This window comes from Camelus ferus, chromosome 11, assembly GCF_009834535.1.
Source record: "Camelus ferus isolate YT-003-E chromosome 11, BCGSAC_Cfer_1.0, whole genome shotgun sequence".
Classification (NCBI taxonomy): domain Eukaryota; kingdom Metazoa; phylum Chordata; class Mammalia; order Artiodactyla; family Camelidae; genus Camelus; species Camelus ferus.
In genome coordinates this window covers 44,423,435-44,438,377 of record NC_045706.1, presented here as the reverse complement: position 1 = coordinate 44,438,377, position 14,943 = coordinate 44,423,435, and the positions used below count along the sequence as shown (strand labels likewise).

At 33.4% G+C, this 14,943-nt stretch overlaps 1 protein-coding gene across 2 annotated transcripts in view; it reads left to right on the top strand.

The window, feature by feature from the left end:
* The window catches only part of RTKN2 (rhotekin 2), a 76,189-nt gene that overhangs the window by 36,814 nt on the left and 24,432 nt on the right, over positions 1 to 14,943 (top strand). For both annotated transcript variants that reach the window (XM_032491474.1, XM_032491473.1), the window contains exon 8: positions 8,224 to 8,318. In XM_032491474.1, the coding sequence (XP_032347365.1) occupies positions 8,224 to 8,318 (95 nt within the window). The remainder of the gene's footprint in view (positions 1 to 8,223; positions 8,319 to 14,943) is intronic.

The following is a 14,943-nucleotide window of genomic DNA, read 5'->3' as shown; positions in this document are numbered from 1 at the left end:
AGTTCCCTATTCAATCTTTTATCTAACTGTTTTTGCAGCCATTGCTGATTATTTATTATTTTATTAAGGATTATAATTTGTTGACCTTCTAAGTTTGTCTTGTATTCCTTTTTAAACCTGGAATTCTCTCAAAGAAGAACTTTCCTTCATGAATTCTCTGGATGTAAATGCAAAAAATTGATGAAGGAAAAGGGGGAAAAATATTTGGTTCTTTTATTTACCCAATTTTAGAATAAGTTGATATCCTAGGAACCATGGAAGTGATCAATGTTTTGTTTTATTTGAACTCTTGAATTTTTATATATTTGTTTCTATTTATTATAGTCATTATTTTCTTTGAAGCCAAATTTTCCCATCTTTGATCGGTGGGAAACCTTTACGTTGACTCTTGCATCCTTTTGACACAGCCTAATTTCTGATAGCTTCTTTGCTTTCTGACACAAGATGTTGCATGTTCGTCTTATATTCTTCTGCCCAGATTTGGAATCACCATCTCTTCAAGGAGCCCTGGCTCCTTTCACATACTTTCTTTAAACATTATGTTTGTTGCTTTACATATAGTTTTATGTTTCTGTTTCTTAGGAAAACTGTTGTATATGCTGCATTCCTAAAATTTCTTTGCATGTCTTTGTAGAGTTGGCTCTTCAGCATGTCAATAATTTTACTATAATTACATAAAGTAAAATATTTTATGTGTAGATCGTGGAAATGTCAATCATCGAAATGTAATTGAGTAACTGTTTTCATGTCGGATATATTACGTGTGAAAAATGCCTTGAGACTCTAGCATTGTGGCTTTCAGTTTATTTTGATTGAGACCCATGTTAAGAAATAAATTTTTTGTCAGGACTGATTGCACAGCTACATATCATCTAGACATATCATGAAACAATACTTAGCTATTTATAATACAGTTAGACTTTTATTCTAGTTATTTTCAATTTTTAAAAAATGCTGTTTATGGATTATTAACTTGATTTCATGATTCATGAATGGGTTCCATCCACTAAATAATAGTCATAGGGGATAAGTCTTTCCCAATAAACATGTCATTAAAAAGGAGGAAGGGGACACCGTTTAATTTTCGTACTTTAGAATTAAAGCCATTTTAAAACCTTTCTAGATTAAGATTATGACAACTGCTTGCTGGAAAATGCTTTAATTCAACCGTAAGGTAGTGGAACTGTCTCTTTTTGATGATTAAGTGAACAATCGTATTTCTGTTTCTAGGCTGAAACAAAATTTGGAACTGAAAGAGACCCTAGACATACTCACCAAGTTCAGTAGTCTTAAAACATTTTTAAGCCACAGAATTCTTTATGTAAAAAAAATGACAGGACTAGTAGTGTCCTGGACAAGTTACCTTATTTCCTGGGCCTCAGTTTTCTTGTAGGAAAGGTAAGGATGCTTAGACACAATAATTTATTTTTAGAAGGCTCCTCGGAGACCTTTTAGGGTTTCATACACCTTTAAAGCATATAAAAACGAGGGGGCCTCTCAAACAGTTTAAAACTTCATTGTTTGGTAGGGAATCCTTAACTTCTTATCCTGTCATTTATTATTTGTGTGATCCTGGACGGATTTATTTACTTTCTGAGTTTTTGTTTTTCCCTCTGTAAATAAGATTATCATGAGATTCAAAAAGATAAATCATGAACTTGGTATATACTAAGCATTTAATAAATGTAGCTCTTACCATTATTGTTAATATTTTTATTGTTTCCAGACCAGTGCTTTTTCTGAACTTTTTTTTTCAAATTCATGCCAAAGTATTGCAGTTTAGAAAGTTTACATAGAATTATAAAATGTAGACAGATATTTTAAAATTTAAAACCAATGTTTGTAATTTCATAGAAGATAATCTAAGTATACTCCACTTCACAGCCTAGAGGTATTTTTGAGAATAATTTTATTAGTATTACATTTTTTCCTATTAAAATTTTTTTTAATTGATGTATAGTCAGTTACAGTGTATCAATTTCTGGTGTATAGCACAATCTCCCAGTCATGCAGATGCATACATATATTTGTTTTCATATTCTTTTTCATTAAAGATTATTATAAGATATTGAATATAGTTCCCTGTGCTATTCAGAAGAAACTTTTTAAAATCTATTTTTATGTATAGTAGCTAACATTTGCAAATCTCAAACTCCCAAATTTATCTCTTCCCACCCCCTTTCCCGTGGTAACCGTAAGATTGTTTACTGTGTCTGCAAATCTTTCTGTTTTGTAGATGAGTTCATTATTGTCTCTTTTTTCTTTCTTTTTTTTTTTTTTTAGATTCCACATGACTGATATTATATGGTATTTTTCTTTCTCTTTCTGGCTTACTTCACTTAGAATGATGATCTCCAGGTCCATCCATGTTGCTGCAAGTGATATTATTTTATTCTGTTTTATGGCTGAGTAGTATTCCATTGTATAAATGTACCACAGCTTCTTTATCCAGTCATCTGTCACTGGACATTTAGGTTGTTTCCATGTCTTGGCTATTGTAAATAGTGCTGCTATGAACATTGGGGTTCATGTATCTTTTCAAATGAGAGTTTCCTCCAGACATATGCCCAGGAGTGAGATTGCTGGATTATATGGTAAGCCTATTTTTAGTTTTTTGAGGAATCTCAATACTGTTTTCCATAATGGCTGCACCAAACTGCATTCCCACCAACAGTGTAGGAGGGCTCCCTTTTCTGCACACCCCTTCCAGCAATTAACGTTTGTGGACTTTTGAATGATGGCCATCCTGACTGGTGTTAGGTGATACCTCATTGTAGTTTTGATTTGCCTTTCTCTGATAATGAGCGATATTGACCATTTTTTCATGTGCCTATTGGCCATTTGTATGTCTTCATTGGAGAATTGCTTGTATAGGTTTTCTGCCTATTTTTGGATTGGGTTGTTTGTTTTTTTGTTATTAAGTTGTATGAGCTGTTTATATATTCTGGAAATTAAGCCTTTGCAGGTGCATCATTTGCAAATATTTTCTCCCATTCTGGAGATTTGTCTTTTTGTTTTTCTTATGGTTTCCTTTGCTGTGCAAAAAAGCTTTTAAATTTAATTTTGTCCCTACACTCTTTCTAATAGGGATTGGCGTATTTGTCTTGAAGTGTTCATTCTCATATTCAGATTGTCATTGTGTTTGGTTTATACCTGAATCCAAACACTAATTTTCTTGTTCAAAAATATTTTTGTTTATCAACATTTTCCATGAAACTTGCATGCAATTTGCTTTATTATACCATTAAAGTTGGTCAAAATATAGAGTAAAATCTTTTACACTATTTCAGCAAATTATATTCTCCTAATACCAAGCATTCTTTTGAGCTTTTGGTGTGAATGTCAAGTGTACTGGGTTAAACTCAAAGCCCAGGACTACTTTTACCCTACAGTTCCTGAACTGACCACTTCATCACCACCGTTTGAGAATAGCATTAGTAATCAGAATGCGTGAGGTTCAGTTTTTTTTCTTTAACAGTGATCAGTTCAGTGAGAAGATGCCTAATAAAGCTTTTAATTTTTAACCAAAATGGGCAAAATATCTCTCCTCTAGTAATATGGCATGTGACCAAATATAGCTGTTCTTTCTGATGAAAGAGTGCATTTTTTCAGACTACCATTTTAAGTAGTCATTTAGTTTTTCATAACGTTTTTAAAACCCCTGCTCCATCAAATGTTATAACAATTGGCCCATTTGATAAAAAAAAATGTAGCTGATTAAACTTTTGGGAACTCAATATTAGGGTTGGCTAAAAGGAATGAGAGTAATGTTTTAGTAAGAAAATGTTATCCTGACAAGAATGTTTTAAAAGTGAGATCATTGTTGATTTTGGAAGCATTGGCATTGTAATTAGTCATGGTTTAAAAATGAAGTAACTTGAAATATCATCATAAAGTATTGTTTGATCTGAAAGAAGACAGTGAACATTTTTGGTAATTTTTAGCATGCTCCCTGGTGTGATTCATTTACTCATTTTTTATTTGTGGAATTTAGCTTACTGAAATTCCTTTAGTTAGATTTTCCCAGTGCTTCTAATAGCTGAATTAACTATTTTATGCTCCTTGAGAACCATTTAGTACATTATTCTTCACTGTATAAATATACATCATTTTAAACAATTATCTTGTGAGAACTAGTAAAATTGAGAGTGATTATTTACTTGACAAAAAGCTATATTAACTTAAACAAAAGCCTATCACAAATCCTACATTTATTATCTCATTATAAAATTAATATAAACTTGAGAAGTAGAATCTGGAAGAGAAAAAAATTTATTCATAATTCACTCTCAATCAAATACTTTTTTTTAAAAATAATTTTGAACTGGTATTTTTCCTCCCGGTTTTAAAATACTTGGCTTTGGGGGATATTTAGATATTAAGAATTATACTGTACATTCATATACATATACACACTTTTCCTGAGTTATTATAGTCTTCATATGATCATTTTAATGACCATATTATCTATAAATTGACTATCATGGTTTAACCATTCTTAGAGGAAGTTATCAGTCACTTTTTTGTACTGTTATTTTAAGATGTGTAATTCATTGGAAACAGGCACATTCTTACATGTTTACCTTAATATAGTTAGGGAAAAGATGTTTTAGCCGCAATGATTTTTTGGCCTGAGAAAACAATTAAACCTCCTCTCCAACGCACTCAGTACAACTGCACAGCCTATAACATAGCTGCTTCCTGTGCATACTAATGGCAGTGTTTTATATCCACTGTATATGGAAATGATGCTGTTCCTGAAGTGAAGAATACTCCAAGGTTTTTAGTGGTCCCTGAGAATAAATTATGTCACTCTTCAAAATAAAACACAGAAGTACCTTCTTTCCCTCTTTCTGCCTCTCACCATTTCAGATATTTTCCTTGGTGGACTTAAAATACATGTAGACTGTCCATCTAATAACTTGACCTCTAAGTTTCATGTACCTCCTTTCCTCCATTGAATTTGTTCTGGTGCCTATTTTAATCATCCACCCCATGACTGCACTCTAGATCTTGTCATTACTAATAATTCTACATCCTCTAAAGTCTCTGTAGTAGGCATCCCACTCTACCTGTCACCTCCCACATTTCCAGCTTACTTCGTTCAGTATTCTAACTCCAACTTAGCTTAAACTCCATGATTTACCATTTTATCCTTTCCTAACGTTTCTCTCCTTTTGTTATACTTACTTTAGAAAAACTCCAACCTTGGTTAAATCCTACCTTTAGTTCCTCTGCACCTGCACTCATGAGGAATAGACATGGAAGCTGGAGAAAAACAGTCACACTGACTGGTCTCACTTTCGAGTGATCACTAACCTTGAGTGAGTTCCAATGTGATCCTACTAAGTTTCTGTAGTTTCCCACTTTACCTCTTGTCAGGGTAAGTATTTTATGTCATATTACTCTCTTCTGAAACTTCCCGTACTCACTCCTTTCAGTCCTTATTTAAAGCTGATGACTTTGATTTATGTATCATTGATGCTACTAAAGTAATCAGAAGAGAACTCACATATCCTCCATCAACCAAATCTATCAGCCTACCTGCTTCTGTGTCTTTCCTGCTTTCCTTCCTTGTGAACTGCCTTTGCGCCACCTGAGGCCACCTACCTTTGCACTAGATCCCATCTTGTCAAGCACTCAAAAGTAGGCTCCCTACACATGTTCGTCCTCTGCTATATCATCAGCTTTTCTTCTACTGTATCATTTCCAGGAACATAAACAAAACCAATAACATAAACATGCTGAAATACCTCCCAATTTCTCCTTCCCCATTTCACAGCTATCCTTTACAGAAAAGCTTTTTTATATTCTCCATCTCCACTTCCCGTCCTCCCGTTCTCTCTTGGACCATTTCAGTCAGGTTTCATCATGTTACTTCCATCTCATCCTATAGAAACTGCTCTTGTCAAGGTCAACAGTAATCTCCACATTGCCAAATACCGTGGTAATTTATCAGTATTCCTCTTCCTGGACCTTTCCACATTATTCAACACAATTGATCACTCTCCTTGAAACACTTTTTAAACGTGGCTCCCAGGATACCACTTTCTTTGTTTCTCTTCTACCTCAATGACTCTTCCTTGCCTGTCTCCTTTGTTCATTGCTCTTCAATTTAATCAGAAGTGATAGAATACTTATATTCCAATATTCAGTCCTCACATTATATTTAACTGTCTAACTTTCATTAAATTTCGTCTATATACTGGTAACTCCCAAATTTAATTCTCCAATACTTTTTCCTCTCCTAACTCCAGATTCATATGTCCACATGCCTACCCTACAACCCAGTCTCAAATTTAATCTTTTCAAAACTGAATTCTTACTTCCCGTATCTATTCTTCTCTTAGCCTCATTGCAGTCAGTGAAAATTCCCTTTTTCTGGTTGCTCAAGCCAAAAGCCTTGGAGTTGTCTTTGACTCTTTCCTTTCTTTTACATCCCATGTTCACACTGGGTCAACTTTAAGACTGTATTGGGAATCTTACCACTTCTCATCACCCTACCAACCACTGCCCTGTTCTAGGCCTGCACCAGCTCTTGGCTGGCCAGGTGCAGTCGCTTTCTAGTTGGCATCTCCATTTTCACTCTTGGCCTCTGTGTTCTGTTCTCCACATGACAGCCAGAGAGATCATTTAAAAATAACAATCATAGTGCATGCCTCTGGTCAAAACCTGCTATTTGCTTCCCATCTCACTCAGAACAAAATCCAGGGTCCTTATCATGCCTATGAAGCATGCCCTAGTGCAGTGTACAGTGTCTGCCTTTACCTTTTAGATGCCTCGTCTCCCTCTCCCTCACTGTGCCCAGCCATGCTGGCTGCCTTGGTTGTCATATACACGTAGTGTCACTCTCTTGTATCACTTACACACTTAACTATCAGAAAGTGACACATGCTGTTCTAAAATGCTAATAGGGAGTCTATTTCACATATTTTAAGTGGGAAAAATTGTGATGTAGTTGTATCCATGACAAATTATCATGTTGAGATAATGCTTAACATATTGCACCCTGATTACCAAGCAACTAGTATGATTGTTAATAGGCAGTTTTGTGTTTAGTAATATTTGCTCTTCCATTATGATTGCTGTTCTCAATTGTTTTCTTTCTCCACAGTTTTCTTTAATACTTCCTCAACTTTGAGGGACACTCATTGTGTAACAGTAGGAAAAAATAAGAACTTATTATGAAAGGCTCTATAGAAACTTGTTCAGGATAAGTGAAAATAGCAGTGAATGGCCCAAACTGAGTATAAGGCTGGTGCTTCTTAGCTGTAGCAACATGGAGATTTGTTGGTACTAGTTGAACTTTTCCAAAAGTCTACATATGATTCTGAATTATACCAGTTGTGTTCAGAATGTAACTTGAAATTTTGCTCATGCATTGTTTTGTTAAAATTTTTTTGTTGCTGAGTTCTGGAGACTGGAACATAAATTCTCCTATGTAAACACTGAAAAAAACATTGGCTATTGAGAGGTATCTCTGGTCTATGATGGTTGTATATTAAAAACCAGGATAAATCAAACCATCATGATATAAACCTTAAACTTATACAGTAATATATGGCAGTTATTTCTTAACAAAACTGAAAAAAAAAAACCCAAAACCAAGATGCGTTCTCCAAGAGAGCAACATTCTGTGGGGTTTGCCATTATTCATTTAAAAAGTGAATACATGCATTGCATTCTTGCTACATGTATATGTATTTTTTGTAATAGAGACTTTATTACATATTTAGTAACAGACAAAAGTTTATGAAACATATCACCTGGCACAGTTAATAAAAATCCCCATCAGAGTTCACATGGTAATAATTCTTTTTCTAATTTTTTGAAGAATCATCATACTGTTTTCCATAGTGTTTGTACCATATCACATTTCTGTCAGCAATCCAGTTTGTCCACATTCTGGCCAGTACTTGTTATTTTCTCTGTGTGTGTGTGTGTGTGTGTGTGTGTGTGATTTTTTTTTTTTAGTAATAGCCATCCTAATCCGTGTGAAGTAGTATCTCATTGTGGTTTTGATTTGTGTTTTCTTAGTGATTAATGATCTTGAGCATTTTTTCATGTTTTTATTGGTCATTTGTATATTTTCTTTGTAGAAATGTCTATTCAAGACCTTTGTCCATTTTTTAATCAGATTGTTTATTTTGTTGTTGAATATCTAAATATTTTATGTAGTAGAAAATACACTAAAATACTTAAAACATGTCTTTTTTCTATTAGTGATGCAAAGTATAATTTGCTAGCTCATACTACCCTGAGCTTGGAAAGTGCTGAGGATAGCTTCAGGACCCATAATCTGTCTATTAATGGAAATGGTAAGTCCAGTCTATAATTTACTTATTGTACATGTTAGGTCAACATGTATGTGGTGACAGTAATAATATCTGATTTTAATATGTTCCCCTGAAGTGGTTATTGGCTTAAATAATGTAGCCATGAGTGATTCTGTGGATTCTTTCAAATATGTTCGTCCCTTTTCCCTAAAAGAGTAAAGTTTGTTTTTCTCTGTTACTTGCTAGGGATTTGTTCTTGAGGCTTTCTAGGTGAGAACAGAAAGATTTTGCATATTCAGAATCCTTGTCTTTGACTTGAAATTGACAGCTTTACCACTCTCCTAATTGTCAGTCAAAGATCTATCTTCTTTTTAAATCTGAAACTTAGGAAGCCAACCCTTCTGTTGGTAAGAAAGAGAGGATATAAGGGAAGAAAGAGCTAAATTAATCTTAAAATGTTTTTCTCTGGATGATATTGGTAGTTATAGTTTATTGAAAAGAAATTTATAGCAAGGTAAAGAAGGAAGGTAAGCTATTAGGAAGATTTGTAAAACATAGCATGAGCATTCTCCCAGATTATGTTTCCCTATGATGGAAAATATTGAGTAGTGTTGGTAAAGTCATTCGGAAATATGATTTGGTTTATTTATTCTTGTTCATTTTTTAAGGTAGAATATATAAAATTATGTACTGCCTTACTTACACTTCTTGTTGTGAAGATAGATGACACTGTACATTTTTAAGTTTCACAGTAAAAAATTCCATTAAAAATAGAGAAAAGTTCATAAAATATAAATGTACATTTTAACAAATAATTATGAGGTGAATGTATGTATAACCCCCTCCATGCCAAGAAATAAAACATTGCCAACACTCCCCCTCAATTACCTAGGTGCAAAAATGTCCCAACTTTTATGATATTCACTTCCTTATGTTTCTTTATGGTTTTATCATCTATATGTGCTTCCCTAAATAATGTAAGTTAGTTTTTACTGGTTTGAACTTTATGTAGATGGAATCATATTAGGTCTTCGGACTGACTTGCTTTTTGTCCATCATCCATGATGTATTCATTTCATTGCTTATAATATTTCATTTTATGATTATAATAACTGTACTTATCTCTATTCAGTTATCTTTAATAGTTACAGGGTTCTTGAGATTTACTGTTTTTTATTTTGAGTCAGTTTTCATAAGTTCTATTTTTATACATATATAGCTATTTGATCTAAAATTTAAGGTTTATAAGCATTAACTTTTTCGTGACAGTTCCACTGAATTTCTGTAGCACCTGTAGAACTGTCCCTCCTTCTCTGTTTCTGGTACTGGCCTTTTGTTTGTACCTTCTCTATTGTTTTTGTTATTAGTCTTACAGTAGGATTATCAGTTCTTTATTCAGTGGTATATTCTAGATATGCTAACTATTTGTTAGAAATAATTATTGTAGTCTCCATATTCAATATTACTGTAAGAGATGTGATAAAATCTGTTATGATTGTGGATTTTTTTAGTTCTCATAGTTATGTCTATTTTTGCTTTATATAATTTGAGCCTTTACTGTTTGCGCACAGTTTTTAAATTGTGTATTTTCCTTCATTCTTTTGCTTCAAACTGTACTTATTTTTACTTTGCAGATGTGCCTCTTCAAACAGGATTATATATTGAATTTAAATTTTTATCCCAATTTAGCAATCTTTCTGTTTTTTTTTCTTTTGCTGCAGCATTCAGTTATTTTGCATTTATTATCAAGTAGTTTATAACCCATATCATCTGATATAAATTATTTGGGTTTAAATCTATGATTATATTCTGTTTTTTCTTTTTGTCTTACCTATTCATAGCGGTTTTTCTGTTCTTTCTTGCCTTCTTAAGGATTGATAATTTTATCATTTCAGTTTTTCCTTGTTCTAATTAAAGTTATAATTCCTTTTCTCATCTTTTAGAAATTGCCTCTAGAAATTCTATTAATGATACTTAAGTCTAAAATTAAAAGATAATTTTACCTGTTTCTCAGACACTGCAACTCTATTTGTCTGACCTATGTACTATTGTTACATATTATAATTCCATTTGATTTTTAAATTTCATAAGATGTTTTGTTCATTTAACATTTATTTAGATTTACCTCCATGTTTCCATGTGCTACTTGTATCTGATACCTTATATCTGGGGTCATTTTCTTTCTGCTTGAAGTATAATCTTTAGAATTTCTTTTAGTATGTTCTGCTAGCATCATACTTCTTGGTTCTTTGTGTTTGTCTGAAGATGACTTTGTTTAGCTTCATTCTTTTTTTTCTCTATTTTTTTTTAACGTTTTTTTATCGAGTTATAGTCATTTTACAATGTTGTGTCAAATTCCAGTGTAGAGCACAATTTTTCAGTTATACATGTACATACATATATTCATCGTCACATTTTTTTTTTGCTGTGAGCTACGACAAGATCTTGTATATATTTCCCTGTGCTATACAGTATAATCTTGTTTATCTATTCTGACTATGCCTGTCAGTATCTCCAAATTTTGAAATCCCAGTCTGTCCCTTCCCATCCCGCGCCCCCTTGGCAACCACAAGTGTGTATTCTATGTCTGTGAGTCTGTTTCTGTTTTTCTTCATTCTTGAAAGATGTTTTTACATGATGTAGAAATTTAGTGGTTTTCTTTTCTTTCTTCTTTTTTTTAAATGTTAAAGATATAATTCCACTATCTTCAGGCTTCTTGTACTGGCTATTGAAAATCATTTGTCAGTTGTCGCTTCTGTGAAGGTAACTTTTAATTTTCTCTTTGTCCTTGGTTTTCTGAAGCTTCACTGTGCTGTGGTGTAGAATTTAATTTTATTTATGCTGCTTTTGGAAATCCTTTAACTACTTTGAATTGATTAATGTCATTCATTAGTTCTGGACAAAATCTCATTTGTCTCTTCAGACAGCCTCTGCTCCATTCTCTTGCCTTTTTCCTTTTAGCATTCCTAGTTGAAGCTATGTTAGTCTTTCTCACTGTATTCTCTGTGTTTCATTACTCTTCATGATGTATTCCTTATCGTTTTGTCTGTCTTTGCTGATTTTCTAGATTTTTTTGTGCACTATCTTCTATTTCCTTTATTCTCTTTGCAGCTCTGTCTCATCTGCTATTAACTCTGTATACCAAGTCCTTCATTTCACTTGTGGTATTTCTCAGCTCTAGAAGTTCTTTGTGACTTTTTCAAATCTGCTATGCCACTTTGTATTCTTTGTATATATTGCTAATATTATCTTTTAGGTTTTTAGTAAAAGAGTCAGCATAGCTATTTCATAGTCCATGACTAATAATTCAGATATATAAATTTTTCTGGGTCATTTTTTTTAAACTGGTTCTCACTCATGAGATCTTCATGTTCTGTCATTATAATTGGAAGTTAACCTATTGGAATAAGTGGATGCTTAGTGTTTCTGTTTGCTTCTTGCAGGCACCTGGAGGGATTATCACTATAGGCTCACTTTACCAAAGACAATGTCTGACCTTGTCTGGACCCCTCCCATCCCCACCTCCAGGCACTGGGAATCTGGGCAGTAAGGTTACTTTACTTGTGTTTCACCACTACTCTGTTGGTGATTCCTTAATATGAGGAGAATCTCCCATTAATCTGCTTATATTGTTCAGGCCGTGGACTGTGATTTCTGTTCTGCTTCTCTCCTCTTGCAGGATCATTAAGTCATAATTCAGATTTGCTGGGACTGGCAAATGCTCTCAGGACAAACATTGCTTCTGTGCTTACTTAACTCACTGGTTCTCGTTTATCAGATTTGTACTGGTAGTTTCTTGTAGTTTTGTTACTTCTTTGTTGCTCTGGGAAAAAGTTTTTAAATATATTTGATTCAGCATTTTCTGTAGTTTTTAGTGGGAAGATTGGTCTGAACAATGTATTCTAGCTTTCTGTCACCCACAACTTGAATTCTGCAATAGTATTAGCATTATCAACTTCGTCAGAAAATTTGGTGAATTAAGTTTGTTGTCATTCCGTTTGTGTCAGTTCTCTAGAATTACCAGTTATACCATATGTTGAGTGCCTATTGTGTGTCAGACACTGTTCTATGAAATATTATTCAGTCTTAAAAAAGAAAGGAATTCTGCAATATGTGACAGTTTGAATGAACCTTGGAGACATTCTGCTAACTGAAGTAGCCAGTCTCAGAAGTATAAAGACTATGTGATTCCATTTATATGAGGTATCTGAAATAGACTATTAGAAGAGAATGGAATAGCAGTTATCAGGGGTTTGGGGGAAAAAAAGGGGGAGCTGCTAATTTATAGGTATGAGGTTTCAGTTATGCAAGATGAATAAGTTCCAGAGGTCTACTATACAGTATATTAACAATACTGTATTGTACACTTAAAAATCTGTTAAGAGAGTAAATCTCCTATCACATGTTCTTACCACAGTAATATAAATGAATAAACAAACACTGTTAAAGCAGTTTTTATTCTTAGTCTCTGTGAGATGTAGTTATGAAGGAGCATTATAGTGACGTGATTAGTAGTGGGGACTATGGGGCCATCAGCCTTGGATTCATATTCTGCTTCTACCACTGACTAGCTCTGTGACCTTCGCAGTTTCCTCATTTTATTATCATTTACATTTTACGGATGAGTGAAATACAATTTAAGAGAGTATAACATGCCAGGTCGTGTAGCTAGCAAGTGGTCGAGTGGATTATATAATCCCGGACAGGCTGTGCTCTTTCTGCTGTGCTTTCTGGTCAGGCATGATGACTGATAAAGCACCTGTACTCAGTGTGTTAATAATGGAATTGATGATGAAAGGTCCATTCTTTCAGCCAGATCATCTGAAAAGTTGTGGAAAGGAGTAAAATTCACAAAGAAAGCATTAATTTTAGCAGTGATTCCTCAGTTGTCTTCAGTGTTCTCTAAGATATTACTAGAGTCTCCTTTAATAAAGTGCTCATGAGCAAATAAGTTTGGGAGCTCTGTGGTTTATTTCTTCCTTAGAGAAACACAATAAAGACTAATTAAAGACCATGAAAAGATCTATGCTTTAAATAATATCACCCCCAAACTCTTGACATTTTAAGTTGTAGATTCCACAGAAAAAATTTTAAGAACCCAAACCTATATGCCTCTTTTGACATAATAGGTATATTTCTAGAAGTGTGTGTAAATTAAAATCTTGTAAGTCAATTTTATTTTGAAAAAGAAGAAAGCTTGTAATTAAAAAGAAACAAAATTTTATACAGAGACAAGCAACCCTCTGATTTATTCATTAGTGTAAACCTATGTTAAGAGTTTTCCTAAGTAAAATTATGTTAGTGTTTACCAAATACTATACAATCAAAATACAAGATTTTTGAAATTAATAACTCAACTTTATTACTCTTGCTAGTTGAAGAAAAAAGCCAAAATGATATGTTAAGGGTTATATTTGTCATCAGGCAATTTTCATACTTCTTATAAAACAGTGAAACCACACTGTGAAGATTGGCTCACTGGGAACTGAGATGTTATCTGGATTCTTTCTCTTGCCTGCGTTTTGTTTTTGTTGTTGCTGTCATTTTTAAACTCCATTTTGTTCCCCATCTGAAACTACAGATGAATTAGATAAAATCATTCAGTAATGAAAAGTCAAACTGCTCTTTCACTTCCTGTTTCATTTCATCTTGTCCTAATACCTAGCTTGGTTAGAAAAGAAGAATTAAGTATTTTGATTAAATGTGTTGCACATGGATTGAAAGACAGCATTGAAAAATGGAAAGGATCTGGTTTGGGGAGTGAGAGTACCCTGGATTTGAAATTATGAGAAGCCTCTGTTACATGCCAGACACAATGATAAATGTGATGTACACATTATCTTATTTGATTTCATAACTCTAGTACTTAATAGATAGTATGTTTAAAAATGAGAAATTGATTCTCGGGTTAGTTAAGTGACTAGAATAGACGCCATATTTCTTGTCAGAAGTAGAAAGAAGCTGTGACTCTGCATTTTAGTCCACAGTGGTCCTGAGCTTAAAGAAACCTGGGTTAGAAGTAACAGGTGATTGCAGGGCATGTGGTATGTGGTCTGTAGAGCAAAGAATTTTACAGTGCAATATCCCTTTTCAAGGACTGCAATCAGGAAGGAATTATTTTTCTTGGCATGCCATGAAATCCGAACTTATTTTACTAGAGAAGCATAGTGTTACATTTGGTATTTAGGTTCCAGATACATTATGATTGAACAAACTATGAACTGGTCTGAAACAGTATCATTTATGATTCTGTTTCTTTAGGAGACACATCCTAACTTTAAAAAAAAAAAAAAAAACTAGCTCACAGATATTTAGAATATAAGCCATTCATAAATCTGGGATTACTATGTAAAGAAATTTGCTTTCAAACTTTAAATTCATAAATCATAAAGTTGATTTCAGATGTTTTACTCAGATGCATACTTTCATAGAGTTTTTATTTCATTTCCTGCCTATTTTAGGAAAGGAGATGCTCATTTATTTATGTCTGCATTTTCGAATCTTTGCCTGTTTTGTATCAATACATTGATTTCTCTCAGGTCAGACCTTTTATTTCTAAAAGACAGAAGCTTTAACAAGGTAATAGTAAAAAAGAATTGAGTAGTCTCAAACATTTTGTTGTGTGCTGTTTAGTAGAATGTTAGAGCAGGTAAGTTGATAAAAAACG